General features: G+C 40.4%; 1 protein-coding gene across 1 annotated transcript in view; it reads left to right on the forward strand.

Moving 5' to 3' along the window:
• The window catches only part of ptprt (protein tyrosine phosphatase receptor type T), a gene marked incomplete at its 5' end in the record, with an annotated part of 328,852 nt that overhangs the window by 201,708 nt on the left and 107,622 nt on the right, over positions 1-19,522 (forward strand). Inside the window, 2 exons of the mRNA XM_084025273.1 lie at positions 8,878-8,914; positions 11,520-11,576. Coding sequence (XP_083881399.1) covers positions 8,878-8,914; positions 11,520-11,576 — 94 coding nt within the window. The remainder of the gene's footprint in view (positions 1-8,877; positions 8,915-11,519; positions 11,577-19,522) is intronic.

Raw genomic sequence — 19,522 nt, forward strand, 5'->3', positions numbered from 1 at the left:
ATCTAAATAATATTCTCTGACATTTTCAACATTTCATATCACGGACATAATGCAGATTTTTTGCAGAGCTCTTTTAGATTTTTTTGGGAACGGGTGTTTTCTGAAAAAGGACATTTCTTTGTTGAAATAGCCGCTTATATTTACTGTTTAATATGTGAAACATGATTAAAATGATATGCTTTAGTCTACATATTTGCGCAATATTTGCATGCTTAATTTTCAGACGAAGCCACTTTCTTTTTGTGCCTGGGGGATTACACCTACTTAAAAATTATTATTTGTTGATTGCGCTACTTTGAGATCTACGGGAATAGAACCCCTGTCGCCTACACTGTAGGCAGCGTTGCCAACCACTACACCACAGTGTCGCTCTTCATGGCTGAAAATAAAGATATATCACCTTTAGACCAATCAACTGTTTCATTCAGTTATACACATTAAGTCGGGCCGTAAATGTCCGCCACGACAACTATCGCTACTTTGCTGCAGTTACGTTGCTCCGCTTTCTAAGGATGAGCTCATTTTCTACATAAACACTCAGTAATATCTAATAACGCTCTCCCCGTTGCCATAGTGAATCGTAGTATCGGAGCTCCATTGATGATGGCTTTGTAGAGTCGGCAGGCACGGGCGTAACTCAGAGTTTACATACTCAGAGTTGATTGAACTAACTCAGAACTGCTGTTCTGGAACCTAAAACCCAGAGTTTTTAGGTTCCAGACTCAGAGTTCAGGGTTAGGTTCAGAGTTTGTTGAACCTGCTTTCTGGGGCCCTTTACAGAAGCAGGTTCAACAAACCTAACGTTGGTTTTGTTGTCTAAACCTAACATTGGTTTTGTCTAAACCTAACGTTGGTTTTGTTGTCTAAACCTAACTTTGGTTTTGTTGTCTAAACCTAACGTTGGTTTTGTTGTCTAAACCTAACGTTGGTTTTGTTGTCTAAACCTAACATTGGTTTTGTCTAAACCTAACGTTGGTTTTGTTGTCTAAACCTAACTTTGGTTTTGTTGTCTAAACCTAACGTTGGTTTTGTTGTCTAAACCTAACGTTGGTTTTGTTGTCTAAACCTAACTTTGGTTTTGTTGTCTAAGCCTAACATTGTTTTTTTTTGTCTTAAACTAACGTTGGTATCAATGTCTCGATCTAATGTTGATTTTATAGTGTACAGTGTCGTAGCGACTGACAGGTAATTCCAAAAGTGACACAAATTTCAGAAATGTGTCCACAAACATAATCAGTAGTTTAACATTTTGTGACTAATGAACATGTTGTTCATTCCTCCACTTAGTTTTCATTCCCCGTCTCATTTTCATTTCATCCATTTTCATTATGCTTTTTTATATCTTCTCTTTTCTTTCTCTTTTCCTTCCAACTACCTCTCCCTCCCTCTCCCTCGTCTAGTCTTTCCTCTAAGCCATCTCTCTCTCCCGTTCTCCCTCCCCCCTCTGGGGTGACATCAGTCTGATGTCAGTCTCTCATCTCCCATCATTGTGCCAATTAGTCGACGCTCTGCACATTAAAACTGCTCACCAACGGCAATCTTGATTTCTCCCTCGATGTCTAGTGATGTCACACACACACACACACACACACACACACACACACACACACACACACATTAAAGTCAAACACACAAGCAGACAGGAAAAGTGCCGTAGGCTGTAAGTAAGAGAAGTGAGAGCAAGAGTGATCTGGGACTTAGGGATGAGGAACGATAGAGCGAGGAGGAATAAAAGTCTAAAAAGAGTGAACAGGAGATTAAAGAAGATGTAATACTAGAGGCAAAGATAGAGCCTGAAGAGAAACAGTGGGAGAGGAGAGAGACAGAGATATGGGGGACATAGTTAGAAAGAAACCCAAGAAAGTAAAAAAAAACAAAAACAGCCTGGCCTCCAAAAAATGACGTTCCCACACAACTGAACTACATTGACAATTATGTTCCAAGGTAAACGTATTATGTGGTGGATTACGTTTGCTCTGGACGTCTCACAAGTTAGTTTCATGTCTGTGGAAATGGATATCAAGAGGATGTCTAGCCTTGCCAAAATGTAACATTAAGTACGTTTGGTGCTACAACATAAAGTACTTTTACTTCCTAGACATAACCAACTACTTTTGCCTCCATTGTTTCAATTAAAAAAATTATTTTAATCCAACCATAATGGTTTTTAATAAACAAAGTAGTTTTGTTGCCTAAAATTCCCTTTGAGGTATTTTAGTTTGTGCTGTTTTTGTTAACCACATTTGTTTGGTCTAGACTTTTTTTTTTTTTTTACCTGAGAACGTAATTTGTGTACTTTCTGTATTTTTTGTACAATATTGTGATTTTAGGGTTGGATATTTTGGGGTCAGTGTGGTTCCAACCATGTGGCAACTTGACTCCAACCTCGTCCAACCTCAAAGCTGCCTTGGAGCCAGGCTTTATAAAAAAAACACATGATTGAGACCGAATCTCTGCAGCCAGGTTCAAGTGTCAACATACTTCCAGCTTTATAACATCAGTCTGGGCTCATCTTGCACATTTGAGGCTGGAGGTAAAGGAAGACAAGAAGCACAACAACTCGAAAATAACATGAGAAATGAGGATGAAAATATTTTTTGCAAATACCAAATGCGTTGTGTTAAACGCGGTGAGGCAGCAGTGCTCATCAACATTACAAAATTTGAATGGATTTCTGTTACTTGCCGGTTTGGTGTAGAAGCTTTAACCACTTTGATGTTGTACAAACATCTGAACCAACATGTCATTATGACACATTCTGTTAAATTAGCGTCCATCAAAAACCTGTGCTGACGGCATTAAGGTGCTAAATGCAACTTGTATTTCCTTTTAAAACAAGAGTTTCAGGAAGAATCTCCATCCATGCTACCATGCATGAAAACACGTATCACTTGATCATTTTGACAATGAAAAGAAATAGATGTGTAATTCATGCAAGGGTAGGAGAGGAGCTGAACGGATGAGGAGGCTGGGAGAGCGATGGAGGAGGGAAGTGATGGGGAAATTGAAGGTGGGAGTGTTGGAGGAGAAACTCTGAGGCACACGTGGAAAAGAAACATGCCCTACCGCGGTGTGAAAGATGCAGCCAGACACATTTCTTGACAAGAAAACAGCCTCAGGGGCTGGACCCGGTACTCTGACAATCAGCATCACACACACACACACACACACACACACACACCCCACACACAGACACACACATGCACAAGCATCAAAGTGCAGATTTAGGTGGTTGCAGGAGAGAGAGAAGTGACAGTCAATGTCAGTCAAGATGCACTCAATGGACTCGGAAAAATTCAAAATGAATGCACTTTTATATATTATATATTTATATTTTAGTCTTGCGGTAGGTTGTGAATTAGTTAAAAAATTGATATCTACTCATACATAGACACAAATTTAACACATGCTTTGTGTCAGCCACCATGTTTTTTCAGCCAGAATGACGCTACGCTACAAAACCGATGCGTTTAGACAACGAAACCAACGTTACATTTAGGCGACATAATTCACAATTCATGTCGCTGAAAATTAAACCAATATTTTGTATGAAGTGACTTAACAGCCATGAGACTGGGTCGGATTGTGTATCCGTGTGTGTCTGTGTTTGTGTATCAGAAGTTTTGGAAAGTAGAAGGAGCTGTTAGTTTTTGAGAAGCAAGTAGACAGAAGAAAAAAGACAGATAGTGAGAGAGACTTATGACAGTTGTTTCCCTGACTACCTCGCGTTGCCTGGGAACCCCAGCAGCCAATCAAGTCAGACAGAAAACACACATGGTTGTAAAACCTGCCCATCAGTCAGAAAACTGACCCAACCAGCTGTTTGATGGTAAGAAAGAACTAGATGGACAGATAGACAGAGGCGGAGTTCACCCACACAGCAGCTGCAGCTCCAAACACACTTGATATTCCCGTCAGGCTCCACAAAGTAAACCATTACACACTCAGAGACACACACACTGTGTCTCCAGTGTCTCCACCGTAAACAACTCCCCTCCTCTCGTCTCACAGCCTCTCTGGATAGGAGCAGGGCAATAAATTGGCCTTACATTTATTAACTTTGCTTCTTGCAACCTCCTGAGGTTTGGCCCATTAGCATGAGTGAAGGCGAAGCAGCACTTCTATTCACAGTGACAGTGAATCCAGAACAGCCGAGCCTCTAAATAGGCCACTTTCTGGAAAACAAAAGTCTGTGATGCTCTGGGAGATGAACGTATTCCCATGGTGGATATTTCTGGGATATACACCACACTTAGGAGGGGAACATCTGCTTTATGTGGTGTTTGATCCCAATTGATTTTCATTCTAAGATACACTCATATTTGTTCATGGTCAGTTAAGTGTTTTCTCTTTACCGTGTCTAATTAGGTATATGTATTAGTATCCATAGTTCACACCAGAAAAAAAATATGAATGTACAAAGACATGGTGCATCTATTTAACAAGTTGCAATAATTCACATGGAATCCATATATTCAAAGAAAAAACTTAAATTCATTGCACATAACTTTTTTAAACCAGCTTTCAGTGAAGTGAATGTGCAGGAGTCTCAACAAGTAACGTACTCCTGTAGATCCTGTAGATTAGTTGCCTTTACATTACATTACTAAGGACAAAACACATTGATTACTGTTTGAGGCCATCCAGGTGTTAAAGGTTTGGATTCCTACATTGATTCTCAATATCTGTAGAAAATATCTGCAGGGGCTGACAATCAGACAATGAGAGCTGTCATGACTGTCAGTTAAAAATGGAGAAAGAGGCAGCAGGAAAGTAGAATCAAACAAAAAGCAAACTTTGATAACAGCCAAACTGAAGACAAACCAAAGAAACATAATGAAGATGGACATGGAATCCTACTTGGAACATACACAGGACCATTCTAGAACAAAGGGACCAGGGAACTGAAGAATACGGTTAAGACAAGGTCAGGCACCTCAGACAGATGGCCTTAAGGCAGGGTAGATGGCTGAACCTCTCTGAAGGGCACCCTGGAGGATGGCCAAATGAGTGAAGCAGTGCTGGAGGACACCCAGAATGATGGCCAAATGAGTGAAGCAGTGCTGGAGGACACCCAGAATGATGGAGCCACTCTGGAGGACAGGCATTAGGGAGGAACAAAGGTGGAAGCAGAACTTGCCTGGAGACAGGATAACTAGCTCCAACAGAGGACTTAGCTCCAACAGGGGGCAGGCTGCTGAAACACGATGCAGGAGCTCAGGACTCAATTCAGACAAATGGGGGTAAGCCAGGGCATCAACCAGAGCGAAACCACACCCAAGCCAAGGAGGTGGGATCCCTCTGGGACATGGCTATGGAGATTTGAGACCAAGAAGCGCTGCTGGCAACTGATGACTTGGCTGTAGGCCGAAACAGGGACAGGAGGTCACTGTGGTCGAGCAGGAATGGGAAAAGGAGTGCTCTGCGGCCCAGGAGCAGGTGGAGCATTAGGAACTGATTTGACATCAACTGGGACCATCGACAGCAACAGGCTTGGTGCTGTCTGGGACCTCCGACACAGGAACGGGCGTGGCACTGTCTGAGACCCCGACACAGGAACAGGCTTCGGCATTGAGTTGTACTTCCGACACAGGAACGGCCTAGACGGCGGCCATTGAGCTGGACAGCAGAGATTCTGGGTCACTGGGCGGCTTGGGGAATCTAAGTTTCCTCAACCCCTCATTTTGTGTGTCAAGACACTAACTAACTGATGGCTAGCAAACTGGATGCTATGACACCCTCCCAGGGCCAAACGGGTTCCCAGGAATGGGTTAGAGATGAAGAGTAGCTGGCTGGAGGCTAGCATGTAGGAGGCTACCCGACTGGGCAGGAGCCAGAGATGCCAGCTGGAGGCCAGCAGCCTGGAGTCCAGGGGAACAAAGTGACATGCCCAAGGCCTCTCGATAAATCATTGCAGCTGAGCCATGATTCTCCATAAAAATATGTCTGCTGTTGTGGGTGGAAGGCTGTGCAACAGTCACACTGAACTCACTAACCTTCTTGGCAAACAGGTATTCCTCCACTGAGTAGTGACGTTCGCGTTGTTCTGTCACAGAAAACAGAACCCTAGGACCACGAAAGACCAGTGAGAGAATCAGATAAGCACATCGGTATTCAAAAACGAGCACGCAGATGTGACCAGAACAAACTTGCAGGATATTAACCACAGGTCTCGTGTTTGGCTCTCTTATTTTATTTTGCTGCAGAGATTGATTCAACAGAATTAAAACACATGATGTTTAAAAAATTGCAGGTCACTTTTCATTTTACGAGAAACTGAATCACTTAATTTTAGAAATTAAATCTGAATATTGACTTTATTCACAGTCTCTCAGTGTGCCATATTTCTACATCATATTCTGCACACATCAACATCACAAAGGGTACACAAGTATCCTTCAAGTACTCGAAAGGTTTGGTGTTCAAGTGGTTAAAGGTTGAGAGAAGTGTGTTGTTCCCTTTTAAATAATTGATTTATAAACCTCACCTGATGGCTTTATATTTATGAATTTTCACTGTCACTGTGGATATCTCAGGGTTCTGTATAAAAATAACGACTACATGTATCAATATTGGGGTGACCAAATACAAGGCAACATGCCATTTTGTCGTTTCTGCTGATTGACAAAAATGAACACTTTCAAATACCAGTGATTAGCTGCCACCTGAAACCAGCTCTGCTGAACGTTGCTTTCAGTAACATTTAAGGAGCAATTTATGACATTCAGAGTTTTAATGTCGTCAAATGGACTGTAGTGGATTGTCAATATTTGTTTTGGGGTATGCCGCCAAAGTTTAATCTCACAATTTTAATGAGTCCCGTTAGAACCAAGTAGTTTTGTTGTGTTTTTGTTTTGTTTCAATGTCCTTGTCATTTTAATCCAAACCATGATGTTTTTACTAAACCAAACCAAGTAGTTGTGTGTCTATGTAGTTTTGTGGTGTGTTTTCTTTGATTTTGTTTGTATTACTGCAATTGTTGTTAAAATGTAATTGAGAGTGTAGTTTAGTTGCATGGGAACGTTATTTAGTGGGAAACAGAGTTATTGTTGTTATATCCGGCCGGTTGCATGCCTTTTATTGCATGTTCATGTATATGAGAATGTATAATAATTGGGGTTAAAAAAAGTTGGTCATCAATGGATCATTTCTCCACTTTTTTCAAGGTAATTAAAAGTGAATGCTATACTCTCCATGATCAGTTAATCATGGCCATTGTTCGTCATTTAAAGATGTTCTTTATGACAAACTTCTCCAATAAATAAAGCTCTAATCTCATTTCTGCCATCAGAACACTTTCCAGGTTTTCTTTCCGGGTTATTTTTTTTTAAACTAAACAAAACTTAAACGGCTAAATTTATAAGAAAATTAATTATTTTAGCAGAACCTTGGGGGCGATTTGGTCTGAGTGACAGATTATTTGAGACTGAATATGAAATTGTTTGTCAGGGCTAGGGTTGGTAGTAAACAAATTAAACTTGGCACAAACATTACGAGTGCTGAACTTTGTTTTCTGATATGGAAGCAGCGATTGTGGTGCATTTCACTTAGATGGATGATATTTGTAATCAAATATATCGCATGTATACATTCAAAAGAATACTCCTGGAGCTGAATTCTAAACTCAACATTTTTGGCTATTTTCAGATGGTGTACTTGAGATTCAACCTCATCAACTTCAAATCCAGTACAATGTAAAGTCTTTTTCAATGGGATTTTTGATGATTCGCCATTCAGCAACAAGCTGTTGTAACCCAACTGCGCTTGGGAGTGATTGTGTTCAAATGCTAAATTGACAGGCGCTAGTGTCAGCAACTGCTGTAGCAATCGTCTTTGACAAATGGGCCAACATGTGAAGGAGGCCAATCTCCATGTGACAAGTGCGAGAGCTACAACCTCTTACTTGTGACAGCACATCATGGAGGGGAAGGTGGGAGCAGTGGAGGAATAAAAAGACCTGGAATGAACAAAAAGATGCCTGTTCAGGTGTTGACAGCCCATTAGGGAGAGAATGACAGGAACTTAGAGGAAGCAGAGGCAGACCAGCTGTGGATGGACAGAGATGTCCAGATGTCAGTGAGAGTGCAGTTGAGTTGTATGGTAATGACAACGTTGAACATGGGCACACGTTTAAACATAAATAGCATCCTAACTAGGCTGCTGTGGTCTACCAGGCTTCATGCCGCGTTCACACCAAACACGTTACTCACGTAACAACTCATGTCAAGTTTGACTATAGAGGAGGAGGGGCTTATGTTCATGTAGACACCAACCAGGTTTCATCCATCATGAAATATCCACTATTGCTGCTTTGTATTTGTTGTGAAATCCCAAATACATCGGGATTCATATCGTCTGTGTCCATGACATCCTCATACATTGTACCGACGATTACTGTAAGAGCACATTGAGATGGACACGTGTGTCAAATTCCAAGTCAATCGGACGTACAGTGTGAGGAACTTGGCCTTTCCAAAGTCCTGTTTGGAATGGGTTTTTTTCAGAGTTAATAACACTAATAATGGAAGAATTTGTCGAGGAATGGGCTGAGTTTTGTGTTTGGAATTTAAGCCGGCACAGCAGACAAAAAGTAAATAATAATAATCATAATTATTATTATTATAACAAACTGGCACAATCTCAATATGATTCAGCCCATACAGAGCAACCTGGAAGGAAAGTGAAATAAAGCTTTGTAAAGTGTTTATCAATCGGAGTTATGACTCATTGTTGTCAGTCCTCTGTCAAAGAGGGCCGATCCCGCTCCTTTCCCACTCCAAAACAACTCTTCTAATAAATATTATTATAATAACAATGTTTCTGTAAAGGGAATTTTGTCCGCGGGTCTCCTGAACAGTGTTTCTCTTCTGTTCACAGGAAACCAAAATCAACTGTGTCCGCCTGGCTAACAAAGGTATGATCACCCTTCCATCGATCCTCAGCACCGCCTTTATGATATTATGATATCATTCACCTTGATAGTGATTTGGCCCCCTAGCATAGTGTTTGTCACACACACACGCACACACACACACACACACACACACACACACACACACACACACACACACACACACACACACTCTACCGAAGGAGGTGAACCATCCTTTAGACCAGGCAGACCCACATTCTAACTATGTTATCCTGCATGATCCTGTTGCATCGCATCCTCTCTCTCCAAAACGTTCCTCTCTTCCATCCGTGCTGCTCTCTCTTTTCCACGTGACTCATCAGTATTTAAAGTGGACCATCACACACCGATTGACAGCCTTCATTAAACCGATGGATGGAGGCTAAGGTGTTAGCCTCTGAACCATTTTATCCTCTTCTGTTTTGTTCCCATCTTTATTTGCTGCTCATCTCCAGCAAATACAACCATTTATGTGCCAGCCCACGTTCTTTGAAATTTTTCAGCCTGATATTGATTTTACTCACCTTGTCTTTTTTCCTATTTTCTTTTTCATCTGCATCAAACATTGATTTGAGTTTTCCACATCTTTTTCTGACTCTTTTCCTGCCTTATAACTTTGTGTCTGCATCAAGCATATATTGCTCATTTGTGCACATTTTTCTCTTTTATATCATTCTTTTATCCATTTCCAGGCTATTTTTCTGAGTGTGAAGTGCTGTGGGTGGAGGTGCTGTGTGTAGACACGACTCCCTGCCAGTCTGTCTGTCTGTCTGTCTGCATGTGCGTATGCTTGGCAAAATACATGCTTTTAACTTTGTGGCTGTCGTTCTTAAGACAAAATGCGAACTTTTTAAAATATGTAACAGAAAACATTAAAAATGTAAAATCTACTTTTTGAAAGTTGTTGATATGTGGGCAGTGTTCTGAGGCAATGCAAATGGTTCTTTTAGTTGTGATACCTGCTGTCAGCTGTAGCAGCCGATGTGAGTGATGAACACCACGTGTCTGGTTCAGTGTGTTCTAGTCGGTGAAATCAGCTGGTGAACTAAAACTACAGAAAGTCATGTTGCTTTAGTTTTATAATCATCTTTAATAGGCAGATAATCTGATTGGAAGGAGCCAAAGAAGCATGTGTTTGTCAGCCAGGTTATTAAGAATTCAGCTAAAGAGAATTAAAGATAAGCTTCGCTAGCTCTCTCACTACCAGCTAGAAAACCACAATCTGCACATTATCTATACTTGACTCCTTTACTCTTCACACCAGACACAAAGTGAATTTGTCAGGCATCATGATTAAAAGGTCATTGCAAAGGCACAAATTAATGCTGGGCAGTGTAAATGTGATGCCAATGAGGCGAAGAAGCAAAATTGGCTTAATTTGCCTATTCACACAAGTTTAATATTTCATCTTGAATGTTAAATTTGCATCACGGTGTGTCACTAAACCCTGTCAGCATTGCGATTGTCCTCCTGTTGACAACCGGACGTATACCAGCCAGATATTCACATGCTGCTGCTGTTAATGTCTAAAGCTTCCAGCTGATCTGGATGGCTGGAGCACAACAACAGTAAGGTTGACAACATGAGCACCAATATGTATGAGGACGTAGAACGCATCTAATAACTGGAGGGTTAATTTAGTTGCTGACTGAACACCTGGTTCTTTGGCTTAAAAAACTGATTTTGAACGCATCGGTGCTGATGATCAGTAAAAAGTCTGAAGTCATGCTTTGTTTGGTCTGCCTTTAAGACATCAAGCAAACAGCTTTTAAAATGCTTGTTTTTTGAAAGGAGTCTGGTTGATGGGTGCTAGGCTATGCTAACATTGTAGCTGCTCCATCAACACTCCAAATAAGGTCATCTAGACATAAATACAGCAGAGACCTGGTTATTTGGACCACAGACTGTCTCTGGTTTCTCCACGTAGTCTGATCTGGTCTCTGGACTAATGTGAGCTACTATGATAGAGGTCTGGGATTTGTTTCCTCCGTTTTCGATTCTGTGACATCAGGATGACAGGAGGAGAATCTCAACGCTGATGGCTAGTGACACAGTGTCACAGGGATATATTTTGAAATATAATTATCCTATAATATAACATAAAATACAAAATAAACGAATGATTTAAACTTGCTCAAAGTATTCACTGAGATGATTTTGTCTCAGGCTGAACTTAACCCAGAGGACAGATACACAGACACGCCACAAAGTTCAAATTTTGTTTTCTTTTGAACCATCACTTCATTTCTTTTCTCTTTCCATTTCCTCCTCCCTTTGTTTTTATTAACCCGTCAAGCCAGGCTGATGGACTCTACAGTAAACAGCAGCACCACATCTGCACCCACTGACTCACATCCTGGTAACCAGTCAGGCCAGCCACATCCCAGTCCACATGTTGAGTGCTAGTTGTCCTACTGGTCATAATGTTCAGTGCTATCTTTCACCACTGCAATTTCTCTCCTAAGACAGATTGAACAGATGAAACGGAAAAAGCTCCTTTTTCTTAGACTTTTTTCTTCTTCCTTTTCTTTTTTTGTTGTTGTTTGTTTTCTGTCTTTCCTGTCTTTTCTCATGCTTTCCGGCGGGGACGTGCGGCCCTTGGCCTTAGTGGTAATAGGTAGGGGACAAATAACAACGCCGTACATTCTAGTCATCCCAAGCGAAGGTGATTATTGCTTTATAGGCAGAATATTTTCTTCCCTATGTCATATTTTTTCATCTCATCACAAACATGAACGAAACACATGCGAACCCCCTCCTCGTTTTACTCTTTGGTTCGTGTCTTTCCTTCTCATCGCCATCTTACTGCATTCGTTTGCATGTCTGCTCTGCTTGGAGTGTTGCTGCCTGTTTGAACCTCTTCTCTCTCTGTCTGCATCCACACAAAGACACAGCAGTGAACCATGCAGATGTCATGCAGTATAAAAACAATTGACTATAGACTTTCCACTGAAAACCAATCAAAGAGAAAGGATGAGAGCCATGAAGTGAGTTTGTGGTTGGATCTTGGCTCTCTGTAAGATAACAATCTGTTGATCGTGAGCATGTTTCCGTTTATTCATGTATGAAAAACATCCATTGAGTGACAGAAACATACAGAGGATTCAACAACAATGGATGATGGCGATTCACTTCAAACAACCATCACATCCACCAACACTTCATCATAGCAGTTGGTCACATTGTCACAACATTTGAATCTACTGGTCCGTGTACATCTTCACCACGACTTTTAAACTAATGTATTTCAGACCCATCCATCTCTCCACCTAAGTGTTCCTTTTCAAGAAGTAATAATATCTCACTAGCTCTGAACATTGCATAGTCACGTGGATGTGTTTAATGAATGTGTGCACCATGAAGAATCCTAATTAATTTTGCATTGACATTGCTTTCATGCTGAGTGACCCGAAACAGAAATAGATATTTCATGTCCCTGTAAATGAAACTACTAGAGTGTATTCAGTGACCAGCGTGACACACACACACACTAACACACAGTTCTTACTCCCTGTCTATACTTAACATACCCTTTAAAATATGGTGTTTATCATTTGGATTCATTTAAAATAATCTGAGCTACAACTCACATACATAATATTTTATGATATTTCTGAAATACCATTAACATAACTCTTGAACCTGCCTTCGGTTTTGATTTCTAAAAGGTGTCCTTGATAATAAAGTTAGACTTTGAATCGTATTTCTTGAGAGAGGGATACATTAAAAAAAAATCATGTTCCAGCGGAGGTCAAGTTAAATGCAAATTTGCACTTTTCCCATCCCACATGGCACCAAGAAAAAATCTGAAGATTTACTTACCAATAGTTAATTCACCGTGTAACATTGTGGTTAAATTAATAAGGCCTCAACAAAAAAAAACAACACATCACCCTCTGATTGTTGAAATCACTCTTCATAGGAAAAGCTCACCATCAACTCACTGCTTCCCATCATGCTTCCCTTCATGAAAGTCATTCATGTGATTATCAAATACTGAACATCCAGTACATGAATTACCAAAGGTTTGTCACACCCATCATTAACACGTGGTTAATGAACTAATCACGCTACAAAACTCCAAATAGTAGGTTTAGACAACAAAAGTACTTGGTTTAATAAAAACATCAGTTGGATTGAAATGACTAAGAAATGGAGACGTGATACATCAAATGTAATCCACAACAAAACGCTTCCCTGGGAAGGTAATTCACAACGTAGTGTTTAGGAGAGCAGGCTGAACCAGGAGACCTGTGTTCATGTCTCTTGTGAAGCAATGTGTTAAGTTTCACTTTCACTTTATAAACCGTGTCACAAAGGAAACATGTTGTTTGTTGTGTTCACAACGTGTCCTGACATGTTTCAAATGTCATGTTCACTTTACAGACGTAGTTATTTCAACTGGAAATTATCTTTTTTTTTCTAAACCTAAGTAAGACGTTTTGTTGTCTAAACCTTTATCATGTGTTAACTGGGACTACAGTGGAGCATCATATATGGATCCACTGGGCTACTCAGTGTTAAAGGTCCTGATAAATAAGGATAGAATAAGCAACTGCATCTAGATTCTACTGTTTTATTAATTTGAAAGAATTGGCTTTACATCTGAAAGAAAATATATTCAATGTGTTTCTATGATCATCAAATTGTTTTCAAACCTTTTGGCCATCATGAGCAAAAAAAAACATTTTTTTACATATCTACTCCAATGACTACATGTACGACGGCGTATTAGGGCCACTGTCGAAAAAAAAAAAAAAAAAAAAACCCGGAGCCGAGAGAGGTGGGCAATATTCTGAGATTAAAAGTCGCAAAAAAAGTTTTAAAGTGGCAAATGTGCCACTTTAAAACTAGCAAATTTGCTAGTTTATTACGATGCTAACAACCGGCATTTATGCTAGCTAACTTCCCATGAATGTCGCTTTTATCTTTCTAATTAATCCATCCCAACGTGTGTCAACCCTTTTCCTAAGGTCCTTAGGGTGATGGCTCTAGATGGTTATTGTTGGTTAAGTTTATATGGGCCAAATTGTCATCTTATTTGTGTTTATAAGCTAGCGGTAGAATTCACTTGTTGTCATAGCAACGGCAAACATCCGGGTCAAACTACGTGTTTACTTCCTCTGTGACCGCTATCTTAGCCAAACTACCCGATCAACAAAGACAAATAAGATGACAATTTGGCCCATGTAAAATTAACGAACAATAACGATCAACAGCCATCACCCTAAGGACCTTAGCAAAGCGTTGTCGCACGTTGGGATGGATTAATTAGAAAGATAAAAGCGACATTCATGGGAAGTTAGCTAGCATAAATTGGTTGTTAGCATCGTAATAAACTAGCAAATTTGCCACTTTAAAACGTTCAAATTTGCGACTTTTAATCTCAGAATATTGCTCACCTCTCTCGGCTCCTTTTTTTTTTTTTTTCCTGACAGTGGCCCTAATACGCTGTCGTACTACATGTCACCAAAACCCGAAGAGAAAAGAATGACTTTGATATAAAGTCAAATCTAATAATTCTGCATTTATAGGCTGTCATGACCTTATGAGAATGAAACTGTTTTACATGATAGTCAAACCATTTCCTGTACTGGTTCTTTACAATTCAGGAGTTGAACATTTAAGGAGCTGGATTTTTTTCAGACCGGGAATGTCATTCAGAGATACAACAATCAAAATGTTGACTCTGAGAATGGGGACACTGCAGACAATCAGTCAGCAGACAATCAGTCAACAGACAATCAGTCAACAGCTACCGTTGTCCTAAACTGCTGTCACAGTTCTTTGTCTTCGCATGAATAAAATAACACATATTGTCCTGAGGGAAATTGAGTTGTAAGGCTCAACACAAAGAAATATGCATATCATGCACAACAGGAGACACTAGTGAAATCCTAAATTAAATAAATGTATACATTGTATTCATAGCAAGCAGTGTTGGTTACCTCAAGGCAGATGAAAACGGAAAACCTCTGGCTGCATTTAAATGGGTTAAATTTAAATTTAAAACGCTGAACATTGATACTTTACACAAATTAACATTATCATGAAAGAATTATGAATAAATACACCGTTTATCTGCACTGATTAATTTGTAATAGTAGGATACAACCCATTCTTACAGTGGTTCTTAGTCATGAAATACACCTATACATTTAATTTACGAAGACATGAAGGGGAAGGTTTAGACGTTGAGATGATTAAAACCAACGTTAGGTTTAGACAACAAAGTTTTTGGAGTTTATGTCATGACTATTTCCCAATCTTGATTGGCTGAAGGCACTACTTTTACATATGATGCCTTTTTGCATAGTGATAGTCCTGCATGTGTTTTTGTTCTGTAGCTCACAGGAGCATCAAATCCTCCCCTTGTCATCTACTATTAGTTACAGTATTATATGTCAGCTGCTGCTGCCATGACCATTAGTCCTCAGATCCATTATAATTGATGCTGTAACTGACTCTGCTGCGGTGCAATACTGAAGCAACATGTCGTCATCTATCTACCTGTATGTGTGTGTGTGTGTGTGTGTGTGTGTGTGTGTGTGTGTGTGTGTGTGTGTGATTTGATTGTGCATGACTGATTTATGAAACGTTTAAGAAATCACATTTGAATTATCTTCACCATTGACCTCAACTATCTGTCACGCGCACACACACACACACACACATCCTGCATCCTGCTTGCTGCTCAGTAAATTAGTTTGCTCTCAAAAGTCCTTTCGTCTTTTTTATAGATGAATATTTGGCAATGAATTTTTTTTCTATACCAGTCAGCAATGGATGAAGCACTGTTCAATCTGCACAGGGAGCTTGCAGGGTTCGACTGCAACTACAGCTGACAGAGAGCATCAAAGACAAAGAGACGACATCCTAGAGATGAAAAGAAATAAAATCCAGGAGAGGAGATGATCAAAAGCAAAGAGAGATAGAGAGTGACTGGAAGAAATTCAGAGATGAGAAAAGACAAATCCAGCAGTGGAGGCAGAATCAGGCTCAAGGATTTCTCCTCTGGTATCCCTACTTCTTCTTCTTGTAGTGTTCTGACAGACATACCTGCCACACATGCTGTCCACCTGCTTCTCTGGCTCCATGGCATCAGAGTCCTGGGTGGAAGCGCCTGTACACACACACACACACACACACACACACACACACACACACACACACACACATTGTGGAGAATTGTTGTCTGATTCTCAGTCCACCTTTCCAACTCTGCCATGAATTTTCTATCTGCTTTCCATCCGCAGAGCAGCAACAAAATGTTCAATTGTCCTTGTGTAAATCTCAGATGAAAGGTTGTAAAGTACTCAGAAGCATCTGGGGACAGAGAAGAAGAAAGAGGGAACAGAGTCAAAGGGAATTGGTACATTAAATAGAGATGGATGGTTAGAAAGACAGACAGAGACACACACAGACAGACAATCTTCAAGACAAAAATAATTTGGGTATCATGAAAACAGAGATGTTTTTTTTAATAGATTCATAGAAGAAAAGCAGATGTATAAAGATGCTGAGTCTCTTTTGAGTGCAGTGGCTCATATGAGGCTGAAATCAAATGCTGTTTTCGAGATACAATTCTGAAAATGACCACACTGCATCTACAACGACATCAAACATATATTTGTGTCATGAACATTGTAGAATTTGCAGTAGCTATTTACAGTGAAATGTGTCGATGCCTTGTTACCTTTATTCAGAGAGTGTGAGAGTGAAAGGGGGATAGAGAGGAGGACGACAGTCAGATTGGAACCCGGGGCCGCTGCAGTGAAGACTTAGCCTTGGTACGTGGGACGGCGACTCTACCGACTGAGCTTTCCGCCGCCCCTGTTGGCTTAATTTTTCATAATCCCAAAAATCCGGCTGGATGGTTTCGTTTGTGGAGGACGATCCAAAGATGCAGTGGAGCAGGTTTGGTGTTAATGGAGGAGAACATGTGGCAGGAGATTTAGTTCATGAGGGATCGGCGCTATAATTCCTGACAGATTGAAGCATCCGGACGTTGCTGCTCATGCGGGGCAATGTTTCGGTCCTTAGTGCTTAGACGTAGAACAGATCTGTCATAAATCCTTGTGGTTCCAAATCATAGATGGTTGCTGCAGCAGCACCATCAGGACCGTGAGCTGACTGAGCCAGGCAGGACGTTTGGCATTGGACTAGCGCTACATGCAAAGTTAAGTTAAGAGTTGTTACCATGGCAACTTCCTCCCAGGTAATGTCTTCGGAGACTTGTCCAATGTTGCTGCAGCTTCTTCTGACAGCTCAAGTCAGTCAAATTCATAAATGGCATAATACCATAAATTATTACCTGATTATTTAAAGCTGTAGCATTTTGTCATGACCTTCTATCTAAGTCAAAATAAAGATTACATCGACTCATGAATCAGCTGCAGCTCTAAACTTCAACGTTTGGCACAAGAACCTGAACCCATAAAGCCTGGCTGGTATCTGCTTGTATTTATGGTTCGGCGTTTATTTAAGTCCTCTTCATTAAACCTCTTACATTCTGTTTCACGTGGTCATGTTAAATGTGTTGTGCAGAAATTTATGGAGAAAGAGAAGAGCTAAATTAAATGTACTGCTCAGATAATAGCTTTGTATATGAATGTATATCACAGTGAGAGTTTGTGCAGCGTTTCCAGGTGGTTTTTTGGATTCCTCCTTCAATGCCATCATGTAACAGCTGACATGGACTTCACTGTGGCCTTTAGTTTGTTACCTTGTCAGAAACACATTACCTTCAATGGGGAATCAATGTTCTGTTGGAACACGATGTGTTTGTGTTTCCCTGTAATTGATTTGGTCACCATATGCCCCTGTTGCATTGCATTTTGGGATTGTGTTCAGAAAACATGTCCTGCAGGAATATAGGGACTGTCATGGAGCTGTCGACAGATCTGGACTGGAGAGATAATAAATATATCATAACGCACTACATGCTGTGGACTGAACTGAACACTTTCATCATTTTCTAGAAAAATCCCAGAATGAGGAATTTTTCAGTATTGATTGACTGGTGTTTCTAAGTATTCAATATAAATAAGATATCTCTCATTTCCTGAGCTTGTCTAACCTTTATATTGGGAATGTTCATATTCTCAATATAATCCTCATTGTTCAGTGTTAACAATCCCCCAACTCCAAAAGCTCAAAGAGACCAGATGATGAAGCATTTAAGTGGTTTTAGTTCTTAAAAGCTGCAAAGTACTTTGTAAACCATGTCCTGCTGACCTCAGCGTTAATGTCAACATTAATGGAAACCGTGTGTGTGTGTGTCTGAGGCAACCATTAGCATTGTCCATTGTTTACTAAATCATGGAGACCAGAGATAATGTTAATCCGTCATCATCATCCGCACATTGAAATACAGGAACATTGTTTCATGTACACACACACACACACACACACACATTCAGAATCAAAGCCACATTTAAGAACGATATGCCCATACACACACACAAAACACACGCGCGCACACACACAAACATACACACACACACACAATCAGAGCGCTGTGGCAGCATAGTTCAGATTAGTAATCCTGTTAAACACACTCAGCCATGCTAACGCTAATCCACAGAGGATGCTCCCTGCAGCTGCTGACAAACAATGACTGGAAACTAAACCTTCCACCCTGATACAAGACACACACACACACACACACACGCACACACACAGTACATGCCCGGCATAACACACATGCAAGGTGAAGATGTCTACATACACTTGACAAATGCATGTCTTTGCGCACACAGACTCACACAAACTACACTTATCATACCCTCAAACAGTGACCTGCGCGCGTAGCCGCACACACACAGAAGCATCATTTAATATGCCATTCAGGGATGCTGCGTTGGAGAATCAATCTTCTCTCCATCTGGATAAAATTATGTTTTTAATATCTCTGGTTTTACCCATAATTCCTCCCTGACAATTGTATCACGCTCTCCAAGTAGGCGAAGTAAAAATAAACAGCAGAGATGTACAAATGAAAAGGATATCACACGAGTGCACACACACGGCTCGTGTGCATTAAGGAACATGACACATTCTAAGGATTAATGCAAAAATCATCAGCAGCCCAAATGTTGTCACAGTTATCAAACACTGAGGGGGTTCCACTTTAATCCACTCATCCTTCTTAGATTCTGTATTAACAGTGAAGGCAGCTCTTCCAAATATGTCTTCACACCAAACGCAGAACACATTTTCATCTTGCGTTACTCGTCACAAGTTTGATTGCATTTGTCTATATTGGCATCACTAGATGCACCAGATAGGAGTCGGGGCTTACCTCCATGTAGTCACCAACAATGGCTCCTTTGTACATGTTGAAGTCTCAGATCCACCAGGAAACTAAACACCATCCTGTCTGACTTCATAACATCATCCAGAGGTGCTCGTTGATTTCATTAGATTTAGCACAGCTGGTTTACTACAATTGTATGTGATTTAATTGCAATAAACTAATAGAAAGGCTGCTGAAAAAAAACTACATTATGATTGTGATTTGTAGTTGCAAGTCTGAAGTCATGCTTTTCTAGGTCTGTCTGCAAGACGACAAGCAAACATTCAAATGATTCATGCTCCCCACTAGTCAGT

Source organism: Eutrigla gurnardus (assembly GCF_963514095.1).
Source record: "Eutrigla gurnardus genome assembly, chromosome: 2".
NCBI classification, from domain to species: domain Eukaryota; kingdom Metazoa; phylum Chordata; class Actinopteri; order Perciformes; family Triglidae; genus Eutrigla; species Eutrigla gurnardus.